Source organism: Lottia gigantea (genome assembly GCF_000327385.1).
Source record: "Lottia gigantea unplaced genomic scaffold LOTGIsca_46, whole genome shotgun sequence".
NCBI lineage: Eukaryota > Metazoa > Mollusca > Gastropoda > Lottiidae > Lottia > Lottia gigantea.
In genome coordinates this window covers 507,933-522,836 of record NW_008709614.1, presented here as the reverse complement: position 1 = coordinate 522,836, position 14,904 = coordinate 507,933, and the positions used below count along the sequence as shown (strand labels likewise).

The window sequence follows — 14,904 nt, the reverse complement described above, 5'->3', positions numbered from 1 at the left end:
ATTTTAACTTATGTTTAACCACATTAACCTCTTTTTTTGTTGTTTTTGTTTGTTGTCGTTATTTTATAATTATTTTTATCAGTATATCAGCTGGTGTAACCTCAGACTCGAAATATCACCAATAGGATACCACAATATTTATATATTGACAACATAGCATGACAAATAGTTTAGCTTGATTGTAATCTTCAACTTCGCTGGAATACACTCAGCTTTAAAAGCTCGGCAATGTACAATAAACAGATTCCATCAGAAAGGCCATCTTTAATATGCAATATGAGAAAGGGCCATTTTCGGGTTTTTTATTTGAATTTTGAAAATATGTAAATAGTTTTAAGACTAGAAATGTATGAAAATCGCATAATTCCTTCAAAATACCTCAGGCTAGGAATTTCACTTTATATTTCCGTACAGTTTTTCTATGTATGGCAAGGAAAGACGAGTCGACATTTTAACTTTCAAGTGCGAATAATTCTGGACACACTTGACCCTTTAATTAATGGCATAAAATAAGCTAAATAGTAATTTGGTCAATGAGGACATTTTGTTAGTCTCAATTTTTTGTCTTCTAAATAGCTTTGTCATTTGCATTCGTTTTAGCATGTTCCTGTGACATATCCATCTTACAGGAGCAAGGATTAAATGTTTAGATCCTGACTTCGACGAATTAGATGCAGGATTGTCCAGTCAATAGTCGAACCAACTTTAAACAAGTATTTTTTAAGTATGACAAACACTCAAATGAACAGCGCACATGGCACACCAGCTTTAAATTTTATGTAAATATTTCAGGGACACCCTAGATCTGCAATTTTTGTAGTTTTTTTTAATTTTTTATATCAAAACCGTCAATTTACCATTAAGGTGTGTTCCTTGTTATAAAGAGGCAGATCTGAAGTCGTCACTTTCAATTTTTTCACAAACTATTTAATTGCGTCACTTTAATAAATGATCACGAAACCCTGGTATATCAACACAATCTATGTTGTTTTAAACTTCATAAACTGTATGTGTTCAACTAGAAATTTTAAAACAAAACCAAACATGCTTCAGGTTCAGGTTCTGGTTAAACTCTGAGTAACAACATGTTTCAGGTTATATATCTACTATTTTATTGTATAATTTTCAAAGAATTTTGTTGCTCACAAAGTTAAGATCGTCACTCCTTTGTTATACAACATCTCTTTTCTGTGGCGCTTTCCATCTCACCTCAAAGAACTTTGAATGTATCGGACAGAATATCACGATTACGACACTAATAGATATGATAAAAAGAACAGTTTTTTGCTTGATATAGAGTAGTATATCTGTTGAAGTTGGGATAAGGTGATCTGATCATAGAATTATATAGTGATAACAGTAATGATATACTTACTCTACGTGGTGTATTATATTGTACTTCATTTTTATTTGTAGAATATTTTTATATACTTGATAACAAATAAACCATAAAAAATATAACAAGTTATTATAAGATGTTAAGGAGATGAACCAAATCAAATTCTCAATCAAATCTGCTTAATGAGATGGTACCCAAAAGTCATATACATATCCTCCCACAAACCTCTATTATGAAGTGGTTAGTGAGATAGTACCACAAAATGTCTGTAGCGACAAATGACATGATACTATCAAATTCTATCTCACAAACGAATTCACAGGATTTACTTATACAGATTGCTATCTGGTAAACGGTCACTGTAGTCCGGAACATAACATTACATACCACAAACAATACCAAGTAATCGAAAAGATGGAATTTTCATGGAAACTGCCTGATGGCAAACCTAGCAGGGATCGTAATGAACCTGCCACGTTATAAACATACGGATGAAACACATAAAAAACAGTGTATGGAAGCAGGGTAATATGTCCTTCACTCTGACTACAAATCTAATGATGGATTCACTGAAAAAAAAATTCATACTGCAATCGTGTCATATATATATACATAAATAATTTACGGTGACTAAATAAAGGGAGGGGGGTCAAGCAACTGGTAATATACTCTTCTGAATTAGGAATCAGATGTTAATGATCCATTTATTGGCAAGAGCAATTCATTTGGCCACTTGTTGCATTTCGAGTATCTCTGATGGTCAATGTAAAGTGTCAAAGCAATTAATCAAACAAGTGGTTGCCTAGCAAGATACGCCCACTTTCTTGACAGATTTCCAGTACATCACGGGCGGTCATCAATCTGTGTCAAATCAAATTAAAAATCTAATTTGTGCAGGATATATACTCTTCAAAAAAAAGAAACGCATAGTATATATTTTATAATTTTTCTAATAAATAAAAATCAAAGTTAATTGTAATTGTTATGCGAGCGATTAAGTACAGTATCAGGTGGGTTTTAAAACAAACTGGTTTTTAATTAAAGGTCATTTACGGGGACTGTCCTAGATGTCGGCCGAATTTGAATTTGCTTGTTTGGCTCGATCCACGTGAATAAATCAATACCGCATGCTTTTTTCATGAAACCTAGACTAACAACCTGTAAAAGGCAGGGGTTCTCGGTTTTGAAATCAGTATCACCTTATGACGCAAACGGATGAGTTATGCCACGTCTAAATGAAATGAAATGAATGGAGTTTTACGTCCTACTTTTCTCTGCACCATATGGGCTAATGAAGACGGGCGACGCCATGCAGGGTGCAATGAGGGAAATTTTGCCAGGAATTTTTGCATTAGCCTGCTCTTTTTCGATTTCCAACTGTCGAGGGATCTTTAACGTGCACAGCCTGTAGCACACGGGGCCTCGGTTTATTGTCCCATCCGAACGACTAGACGCTTTTTCCATGTCAGCCCCTCGTACCTGCATCACTGACAGGGGGAAACAGCAGCGATGGAGAAGAGTTTGGTGCAGCGATGAATCCAGGTTTCTTTTACAACGGGCAGATGGCAGAGCAAGGGTCTACAGAAGACGAAATTTACGTTTTGCTGCTAACTGCATCCAGGAAGTCGACAGATTCGGTGGTGGAGGCGTTATGATGTGGGCAGCCATATCACATACTGGAAAGACCAACTTGGTTCACATCAATGGCAGCGTTATTGTGATGAAATTCTGCAACCACACGTTCGTCCAATTTTGCAGAATAATGACAGAATCTTCCAACAGGACAACGCCAAACCGCATACAGCTCGAATAACAACAGAGAAGCAACTTTGATATGCTTCCATGGCCCTCCAAATCGCCAGATTTGAACCCCATAGAACATCTTTGGGATGAATTGGACAGGCGCGTTCGTCAAAGACAATCTGCACCGCAATCCCTGCAGCAACTTGTGGATGCGTTACAGGCGGAGCGGGCAAACATTTCACAGCAATCCATCCAGAATCTGACATTATCGATGGGGAGACGCTGTCAAGCAGTAATTGATTCTAATGGTGGACATACGCGATATTGACTTTAAGTGACCTTGAACTTCCAAGTGTGCGCTGAACTATGAAAAACTGAAATTTAAAATCTGTTTTGACAGTAAAATACCTTACTTATATAAAATATCTTATTTTCTATCCTTGTTGTTGGTTTTATTATCAGCCACAAAATTCAAGTATGAGTTTCTTTTTTTGAAGAGTATAGTTGGTTTAATCAACCACACAAAATTTAATACAATTCTGACAGAAAATGTCACCTCTATCGCGTTAACAAGACAACAAATTTTGATGCATTTTTAGTAAGTGAAGGGCAATAACTCAAATTCCATTGATCGAAAAATCAAATTCTTGACTAAGATCTTATCATTATAAATGATCATACCAAATTTCGTTTAAATCGGATGAAAACTGTAGTCTCTGTTGTGTTCACAAACAAATTTTGATGAGACAAGGGCAGTAACTCAAAAACCGTTCGTCGAATTCCAACTTGTCTAAGATCTCATCACTATAAATTATCAATATACGACAATATACGACAATATACGACCATATTTTAATGTGGACGTATGAAAAGTTGGCAAGGAGTCTTATACCTACTTTGATAAAATGTATCTCTATTCATACTGCATAGACTACTCTGAAAAAGAATGACCATAATTACTAATAATTATGCAATAACAGCTACAAATTCACCTATAACAACAAAATATACAATAATTAATAATTAACACTAGTTTCTTTTGCAATTTGACTAACACGGAATTGAAGGGAGACAACAATTTTATTCGTTTAGTGTTTTCGGGGCACATCTGATTCTCGTGGTGCCAAATTGTCAGTGAACAACCACTTCAACCTTCGTTACATTCTTACAAGACTGCGTCGCTAAAATTTCCATAGCATACTCAAGAAAATGCCAAAATATGCTTGTCTACATTCCATTTCCAGAAAAATAGATATCTGCAAGCTTCATCAATATTATTTTCTTACTTAGAATAATGCTAATTAATATCAATTTTCATTGTATTAACTCTTGAAGAATAATTACTATCAGTTTTCATTATACTTACTCTTGAAAGATAATTAATGTCAGTTTTCATTGTACTAATTCTCCAAGAATAATTACTATCAGTTTTCATTGTACTTACTCTTGAAGAATAATTACTATCAGTTTTCTTTGTACTTACTCTTGGAGAATAATTACTATCAGTTTTCATTGTACTAACTCTAAAAGAATAATTAATATCAGTTTTCATTCTACTTGCTCTTGAAGAATAATGAATAACAGTTTTTATTGTACTTACTCTTCAAGAATAATAGGTATCAGGTTTCATTGTACTTACTCTTAAAGAATAATTAATATCAGTGTTCATTGTACTTACTGTACTTACTCTTCAAGAATAATAACTATCAGTCTTCATTGTACTTGCTCTTGAAGAATAAATAATGTCAGTGTTCATTATGCTTACTCTTGAAAGTTAATCAATATCACTTTTCATTGTACTTACTCTTGAAAGATAATTAATATCACTTTTCATTGTACTTACTCTTCAAGAATAATTACTATCAGTTTTCATTGTATTTACTCTTCAAGAATAATTAATATCAGTTTTCATTGTACTTACTTTTCAAGAATAATTAATATCAGTTTTCATTGTACTTACCCTTCAAAAAAAGTGTATATCAATTTTTCCAGGTACTTAATATTGACGGAAAATTAACATCAGTTTTCCGTGTACTTACTCTTAATATAATTAATATCAATTTTCATTGTACTTAGTCTTGAAAGATAATTAATATCAGTTTTTACATGCACTTGATATTGATAGATAATTAACATTAGTTTTATGTGTACTTACCCTTGACAGATAATTAATATCAGTTTTCACTGTACTTACTGAAGGGTAATCAATATCATATTCATTGTTCTAACTTTTAAAGAATAATTAATATCAGTTTTCCATGCAATTAATATTGATGGATAATTAACATTTGTTTTATGTGTACTTACTCTTGACAGATGATTAACATTAGTTTTCATTGTAATTGCTGCAGGATAATCAATATCATTATTCATTGTTCTAACTCTTAAAGAATAATAAATATAAGTTAATATTGAAGGAAGATTAACATCAGTTTTCTGTGTACTTACTACTAATACCATTAATTTATATACTCTATACTTATTATTGTGGTATAATTATTTTCAGTTCTTCAGTATTTTTTCTGTACTGACCCTATGAAGATAATTGATAAATATTTTACTAACTCTTGAAGAGTGATTAATATACATTTACTGTGTAGGCTATACTTACCCTTGAAAGAAAGATTAATAAAAAATTTTCCAATTAAACTTCAAGAGCAACTAGTATCAATTCCATTGAAAGAAAATTTGTTGACTGTACATACCCTTGAAGGATAATTAATATTAGTTTTGACTACTCTATTATTTAAAGGCATCACTGGTCTTCTACTATTATCTAATCTTAAAGCTTCATGATTTGATGTCCCACTATATAATCTTCTTAACGATCGTAACTAGAAATAACACAACAACATTAGATTTATACCCCGTATTTGGAAATCATGAACACGGGAGAAAAGAATACCAATGAATGAATTAGTCATGAGAATTGTAATGAAATTTTCATATACGATTTTGATTAAATGGTATAATGTTCGGTGAAACCGTAGCTATCGACAATGGTGAATGGCAAATGGATCATATGAAATGTGACGTTGAAATTCGAGAGAATTGTACTGATTCTGTAGAGAAAGCATTAAGCAGACAAAGACTTCCTAAAAAGACTCTCTGGGTCTTGGAAGCAATCCGATGTGATGTTATAAAACAATCCATCAGATTCGAAATGTGTCGTAACTGCAGAAAAATGAGCAAAGGATATAAATTATGTATGAACAAAATGATCAAAAACGTTCTTCAACCAAAATAACTTACATTTGATTTTGTGATATAAATTGGTTTATTTAAAATGATCCATGTGACTGTTTCTTGACAACCCGGCTGTGTGAAACTACCTTCATAAGTAACATAATAATTAGTCTTCGGTAATAAATCTCTCATATTGAAACCATCTAGTCTTATAGATTCACCTGAAATATATCACCAACAGACATCTTCATAAAATACAAAATGTACAGTTTATCGCTGAATATAAACCAAACAAACATATTTTTTTGTTAATTTAACTAAAACTATATAGATCGCTTTAAATAGGATCTTAAAGAAGCTAAATAAACTACTACAGCGACTGGTTGAACCATATTCACGGGACACCACTACAGAAAAAAAGTATAAAATTTACAGAGGAGCCTCGTGCAGGAGAGCATGCGTTTAAAACAATTCCCAGTGGAGGGGCCCCAACACAATTAATTCCACATCCCACACTCATCGAGTTGAGCCACTGACAGAATCTAGATACCAGTATCAGTATCCAAAAAATAATCTGAACGAAACGCAATTCGACTCTACTTAATATTCAATCAGATATGCCTATTTCAGGGTGTTGAATTACCGAAATCATCATCTTTAAACAAAATGAATAAATTTCTGATTAAGTACCATGTTCTGGTTAATTAGTCAATGTTCTGTTTTTAATTTAACTGGCTGCTGGTTTTTATAATTCCTTTAAACGACCCTCTGGACGTGCGTGCAGATTAATTTAAGTCAAGATTTAATTATTCATCAATGTGAGTGAAATATATGCAACATGCAACTCTAATTCTGTCAGCTCGGTTTATGTCTATTTATACATCCTAATCTTATCCTGGAAACGTGCTTTCACCGTCCCTCATTAGATTTCAAATCAATAGTTATTGACTCACAATATACCCAATAACCCATTGGCAATGAAAATGATAATAATGTACAGATCAGACAAGAATAAAAATAAGTGCTATTTTCTCTTTAATATTGATAGAGCATAAATCACTAGGGATTAGAGTGGAATATGAAAAGGATTTATTGTAGATTGGAAATTAATATTCTTATTTGAACTATGCTCCCGAGAGAACTCTTCCAACTTAGTCTGGTTTTTGTCAAGAAGAATTTATGAATTGAAAAATATGAAATTTATGGAAAATAATTTTTGAGACGAAGGTTGAGTGATAAATTGTCTGTATTATAAAAGGATGATAAAGGTTTATTGTTCACGCTTCACTATTCCCATTTCACCTATTTTTAACCAGAATCAAAAATGAAAAATCAACAAAGCGAGTTGATTTTCTCCAATTCCAATAAACTTGGTCTGTTTTCTTTAGAATTTTCTCGTTTTTTATTCTTGTATAAAGAATCGGTTTCTTTCTTTCAAATTGAAATGTTTACCTAGGGAGTAAGATAATAATAGTAGAACGGATTTCATTACTCCGTCAATTTCACGACAGGATTTATAGCTGGTTTCAGGATATATTTGTTAATAAACGCCTCCTCAATTCAATGGAAAAAATGAATGCGTCCAGATTTGGTACGTAGAAAGAAATAGCTGAACGAAAAGTCATAAGTGCACGTAAACGACGAACTATCTTCTGCCGAAGTATGCTGGCTGCCAACGCAATTCCAAATCCATTTGAAGATCATTTAATCTAAGTTCTGGTGTTATTTAATACACTTTAAGTTAAGTTTAAATAAGATAAGTTTTGGTGTTATTAAGTAAGTTTAAGTTTAAATTAGATAAGTTCTAGTGTTATTAAGTAAGTTTAGTTTATTTAAGTTCTGGTGTTATTAAATAAGTTGAAGTTCAGATAACATAAGTTCTGATATTAGTAAGTAATTTGAAGTTCTGTTAGGTTCTGGCGTTATTTAGTACGCTTTGGGTTTTCTGGTGTTATAAAGTAAGTTGATGTTTAGGTAAAATATGTTCTGGTGTTATAAAATAAGTTGATGTTTAGGTAAGATATGTTCTGGTGTTATAAAATAAGTTGATGTTTAGGTAAGATATGTTCTGGTGTTATAAAATAAGTTGTTGTTTAGGTAAGATATGTTCTGGTGTTATAAAGTAAGTTGATGTTTAGGTAAGATATGTTCTGGTGTTATAAAGTAAGTTGATGTTTAGGTAAGATATGTTCTGTTCTGGTGTTATAAAGTAAGTTGATGTTTAGATAAGATATGTTCTGGTGTTATAAAATAAGTTGATGTTTAGGTAAGATATGTTCTGGTGTTATAAAGTAAGTTGATGTTTAGGTAAGATATGTTCTGGTGTTATAAAGTAAGTTGATGTTTAGATAAGATATGTTCTGGTGTTATAAAATAAGTTGATGTTTAGGTAAGATATGTTCTGGTGTTATAAAGTAAGTTGATGTTTAGGTAAGATATGTTCTGGTGTTATAAAGTAAGTTGATGTTTAGGTAAGATATGTTCTGGTGTTATAAAGTAAGTTGATGTTTAGGTAAGATATGTTCTGGTGTTATAAAATAAGTTGATGTTTAGGTAAGATATGTTCTGGTGTTATAAAGTAAGTTGATGTTTAGGTAAGATATGTTCTGGTGTTATAAAATAAGTTGATGTTTAGATAAGATATGTTCTGGTGTTATAAAATAAGTTGATGTTTAGAGAATTCATCTTAGGTGAGTGTAGGTGCCAGAACTTAAAATGATGATAAATTGTCATATAGCGTGATTAATTAACTTTTGAGCTCTTCTTTAATTATTAATACATAAAATCTTACGATCAAATTCAAAAGAAAGCTATAGGTAGATTGAAAAACAGTCGGATTGCGTGTCCATGGAATTAGAATTAATTCAAAGTTAAATCCGTTTATCAACTATAACATCTACATTCAAACTAGTCCATATATATATTTGTAACATATTTGACACCCAGAAGTCGCGTTGTTTGTGAAGCTGCAACAAGATCCAAGTTAGAGTGTAGATGTAAACTTCAAGAATTACTGGTATTCTATCATTTTATTCCTAATATGTATGATAACAATCACAACCAAGAAATCAATAAGAAGCAAAATTCAAACAGAAATCCAACTAAGCCTCTTGAGAATTTATCATCTCAAAAAGTAGTATGAAAGGACTTGTCCTTTGTACCAAACCTTTAATCAGTATATAGTTAAAATATTTCTGGGGTTTTATTTCTAGAAGTATTGTAATGGTTGTATCTCGTGACCATAAGAATAATATTAGAACTCTAAACAACAGAATAAATATACAATCCAATAGCGTGACTAAAATACATTACGTTTTCTTCATTCCACGTCTTAGTATCGAGGAGTTATGATTTTCTGAAAGAAATTTCAGCTTGTCTAGACGTCTGAGAGAATTATACATTTACGAATGTCGGATACTAATGATGTACATTACTTATAGGGCTTATACTGGCAGAGCTTCCTGTTGGGAATATCGCCCGTAGTTTGTGTTTTTTTTTACGATTTGTCTATTAAGTTTCTATGAACGTCCTATAGAAATATATTCAACAGCTTTGCCAGAGTCGCACGATATGACAGGTTCTAAGATTCAAATAAAGGTATTAAGTTTCGCTTCTCTGATCACAATGGTATTCTACAATAAATATTGTACATTCCGACAAAGCATCAGTATGCCAAATAATTTTAAGGTTCTGAAACAGATCGTCATTTTTCAGAGAGTAGGAGCTACATACCTTTATATTTTATTCTTGATCCATAACTAGCTAATGTTTGAAAGGCGCTGCTATCTGGGTCACCTATCTGAAATATGGAAACAGGTATGTCAAACCAAACAATATAATTCGTTGTCAAAGGAAGAAATCTCTTATCTTTCCAGCCTTCATCTGAGATGAAGTGTTTCACAATAACCTCTAAACACAAATATTGTGTTGCTGTTTTCATATGGTCATCGGTTTAAATTTCCATTTCATTTGAACTTGAAAATCTGTCTCGGTGCTGTCTTTTTGTTGACATTCTTGTCGTCAGATTAAAATCAAGATTTAAACATGTACCTTAAGTGGCCCTCACACCATAGCGATCACCAGCTGCGTATGGTTGCGATTAAGCCTAACAGTTATAAGTTTCGAACGCAACTTTCATGCAACACTGTGTTGTTATTCGCAACCACACACAACTGGTAATCGCTATGGTTTGAGGAAACCTTTACATAAATAGCCATTTTATGGTTGTCATTTAGAGTCGATGTTTCAACCAATTGACCTTGAAATACGTTAACAGGTTTCTTCACCTTAAAATTATTAAATACCAGGTACTCCTAGTTCCGGCAGTTTCGTACACTTATAAAGGACTATACTCTTGCTCTTGGTAGTCTGAATAAATGCGTGGAATGGGGAGACAAACCACACATATTTTTTACGAGATTTAAACAAAAATCATAAACATACTTCTGCTAAAACTGCTATTATTGCTGTCCCAAACGGTTGTTTCCTAGCTTCATTTATTGTTTTATAAATATCTAGATTATAACCTATAAACTGAATCTAAAATGAAACATGATTATTTAAGTAAGTTATCTAAGATACAACACGATTTATGTCAAAATATATCCCGTCTATAGAATTAAAACAAACAAACTTCTCTCGAGTTTGCAAGAATCTGGAATAATCTGAAATAAAATGTTAAAACAGCATGCAAAGTTACCTCTGCAGCAAACGTAGCACCATCCACCATATGTTCTGAGCCTTGATCGTCATTTCTACCATAATGTACTTTAATTTCATTAACTTTATAGTTATACATCAATGGTCCATCACTAATATTAAACATACCAATCATGACATCATCAAACAGAAACGTCAGATCATGACCAGTGTTGACCAGATTACCTGGTATCTATAACATAAAATATCATGATAATATATATCTAATATATTGTAAAATACTAATTTACAAAAAAAAACAAGTACTAGAGACAATACAGGGAGATAATATAGAATTTGGTTATTTTCCTGAAAGTTCACTACAGGTTGGGTTTGAAGAGATTAATTCTTGAGGCAAGCAACTGGGAAAAGCTAAGCCAATTGTCTTGTATCATTTTGTAGTCGACAAATTAGATTATGGATATCAATCTTCCTGACAGAAATTAGATTAATGCTGGGGACAAGTAGGTGAACAATGTCAACTAGAAACATACATATGACTCAATTTCAGAATCTGCTCAACCTGCTCTAGACAATTCTAAGGCGCTCTCACTCATCGTACTTGTTGAAACTGTTAATTGTCGTAAAAGCCACCAAACATCCACATTCAATGGACTTTGTATGAATATTGAAATGAATTTCTGGAATCTTCATTTGAAAATTATTGGTTACAAATTACCCCAAAAACAGAAACCCCATCCATTCTAAAATATACATAGTAATCAAATTAAATTTTCTTTATCAAAAACATAAAAATATGCAAACGAAAGGAATAATGTCTTACCTTTTGTCGAATATCTAAATTAAGTCGCATTAAATTGGGATCAAATAATAATTTCGGGGGTAAAATATTAATTGGTGATTGGTACATCCCTTTTGTACATAGATACCAGCTCGTATCTAAACTTCCCCATCTTATAGGTCCTATAATATACATTTAGAAATGCATTAGATTTCTACTACAGTTATCATTTATTAAAGTTCGTCATACGTTATGTTTATAAAGGGCAGCACAATACGAGATGATCAGTTGAATGAATATACAAATTGATGAAATTAATATATCAAATAACAATATCAGCTATGTGGAAGCCAACTTGACAAACCTAGTCGCAGCGTGGCCTCGTGTGGTCAGGATTAACATGCCAATGATGACTTTGATGTCAAATCGTAACGAAGCAATTTAATATCAAGAGAAAGAAGATTCTTGGAAGAAGAAAACCAGGGCAATGTATCCATTTTAAACATATAGACCTCAAACCTCACTTCACGTTTTTCTTCAATTTCAATTTGTTTGTATTCCTGAAAACTAGTGTCTAGTTTCCATCTTTCGTTGATAATTAATGTCATTGGTATTCTTCAATACTTATTAGCATTATTGTTTGTTTTCCAAATGGTTATTTTTGTTTAACTTGTTTCATAAAAAAAAATCAAGACCTTTGCAAAACAAAAATCAATATATAAAATGTTGAGCGGATGTTATTTTCCATTCGAATTGAATGCCACAGACCGGAAGTTCAGTTTACGTGAATGGCCTAAGGGATATTATATTTCTGAATGGAGGAGCATTCAAGGGACTTAATTCAATCAATTCTCAAAATCGTTCAATGTTTTAACTGATATTTTCATCAAGAAGTGAGTTAATTTCCTGAGTCAATAATTTGTCAGACAAGCGAAACGAAATGTTCATGAAACTGTCTTTATTCAGAAACGACTCTGATAGTAAAGAGAAGTTGAAAACACAAGTCTGTGGTGTTAATGTGTCGTGGGTTTACAACTAGAACAAACGACATCTTAATAACGTCTTAAAATCACCAGCCAGTAAATAAACTAAGATTTCTATTACAACCCTATTCGAAATGAAATAAACTTGAAATATATCAGACCAACCTCCTTCCTAACTTACACTAAGAGTAACCATCTCTTACTTAAGTCGGATTATTGTCTGAAACGTATCGACGCTAAAAGCCATCACATGAGAAATGTTGACTAGGATGGAGGGCGAAATGTGTAAATTAAAATATAGCCAATTATTAAAACAGAAAATAGTCAATGTGATGTTTAATAAAAACTGACATTAGTTATAATATAATATAATATAATAATATTATTGTGTTTATGATTGTCATGAGCAGATTTATTTAATAAACTAATAATAGTGCAGTATTGATTTCAGCATCTGGTACTTGGTAATACCAGTAAATTGTGTTACGAATCCTAGAATGTTCCTGCAAAATTCCTGCTTCATACACTGTTCGTGTTTCAATTTACAATTAGTTTTAGCCATATACTTCATTGGAACTAATAGTCACTCATTTTCAGACAGCTAAGAATGTACATGCTGTATTGGTAATAAAGACAGAAAATGATTGCGTTTTTGTTAAGATAAAATATCAGAAAGGTTTGGTTATGCAACATACAATATACATCCTTAAATTGTGTAGTCAGTTAAACTTAAGCTAACTTAAAATGTTTCCTACTTGGTACCTAATGCATCAAAGGAGAAGAATATTCAGCGATGCTTCATTGGTACCAATAGTCATTCATTTTCAGGCATCAACTAAACAACTTCTCGTCGGTAACTGGTCTATGGTTACTCTTATGTTCATGTGGATTAACACTTCAATATTAACTTCATTCGTTATTTGAATCTTATTCAATTTCAAAGGATATTAAGAAATTATCTTGGAATACTAAAAAGGAAACACATTAACATCAATTCATTCTGATATCAATTCAACTTGATGACGCTGCACCGAGATAAGCCGAGAGTTCACCATTTCTGAAGAGCTTGGGAATAAAAAACATAAAGAGGTCTAATGGATTTATAATGTGACGATATTTTTTTAGGAGAGAGGATTAGATTTTCTTTTAATGGACGTAAAACATAATTCATAGTTCATCTCAAAATGTCAAGATCTTATCACTGCAATCTTGTATTATTTTCTTTTCAGGGTTATAGTGTATATAGAGATTATAGAGATTTATGACTGTACAAGAACCTCGAAACCACAATGGGAAGCAAACATATACTGTAGTAATATTTTGACATGAATTGCCTTGCAAACCAAGTAAAAGGTAGTTTGAAGCCAACAATAGTTTATTAGATCGGTAATATCCTCAGTCTCAAATTCACAATGGTATTTTATCGACTACTGTGTGCTCTGTTCTCTGTTCTAAATACTACTTTCGACTCCTTAATTTTAGGAAAGTATAGATACGTATAGGACTACTCTATTTAAAGACTCTAACCAAGTCTCACTATGATATATAATTAAAGTCTTTGGATGACAGACACAACTATATGACACAACAACCACTAGTTAAAGATCCATGCAACGCTTCGACATCGCCTGAAGTAGCATACAACTTTTACCAATGATTGATGTCTTAATGCCTATATTGTTTCAGTTATTATAAAAACCACCACATTTGATGAAATAACATGCCCCTTCTTTGTGTTAATTAAGCCGAGAAAGAGTTAATATACTCAATACAATAGCTTGTTACGATTCTGACATTGAATTAAATTTAATTGAATTAGATGAGGTCTGAGATAGTAAAGACGATACCCTATCTTTATATGGAGTCAGGAATGATAACAGCTAGAAGGTTTTAACAGCTAGGTGTTATCATGTTTTAGCAAGTGCCACAGAACATTATCTTAGACCACGGAACACAATGGAATATTTTACAATTTAATCATACAAATCAATACTGTATATTACTTAGCTTAAAGGGGTTTTTTTCTGATAATTTTACCAATAGGAGCTCAACTGTAAATATTACAATTAATTCATGTGTATAATTTAATTCAAGATTTCTTACAGGGGCTCCAAAACTTTTGTGGTAATTCACTAATTATCGATAATTAGATAGATACATTTAGACGTACCTGAAGGTCCTTCATATGACCACCATTCTCTCCATGATATTCT

At 32.2% G+C, this 14,904-nt stretch overlaps 1 protein-coding gene across 1 annotated transcript; it reads right to left on the bottom strand.

The window, feature by feature from the left end:
* Positions 1–5,733: 5,733 nt before the first annotated feature.
* Positions 5,734–14,904, bottom strand: LOTGIDRAFT_124107 (hypothetical protein; the record flags this gene model as incomplete). Its single annotated transcript, XM_009061109.1, has 7 exons — positions 5,734–5,916; positions 6,335–6,489; positions 10,001–10,067; positions 10,712–10,807; positions 10,968–11,159; positions 11,751–11,890; positions 14,862–14,904. Coding segments are annotated over 7 exons (876 nt in total), but the record flags the coding sequence as incomplete, so codon positions are not given.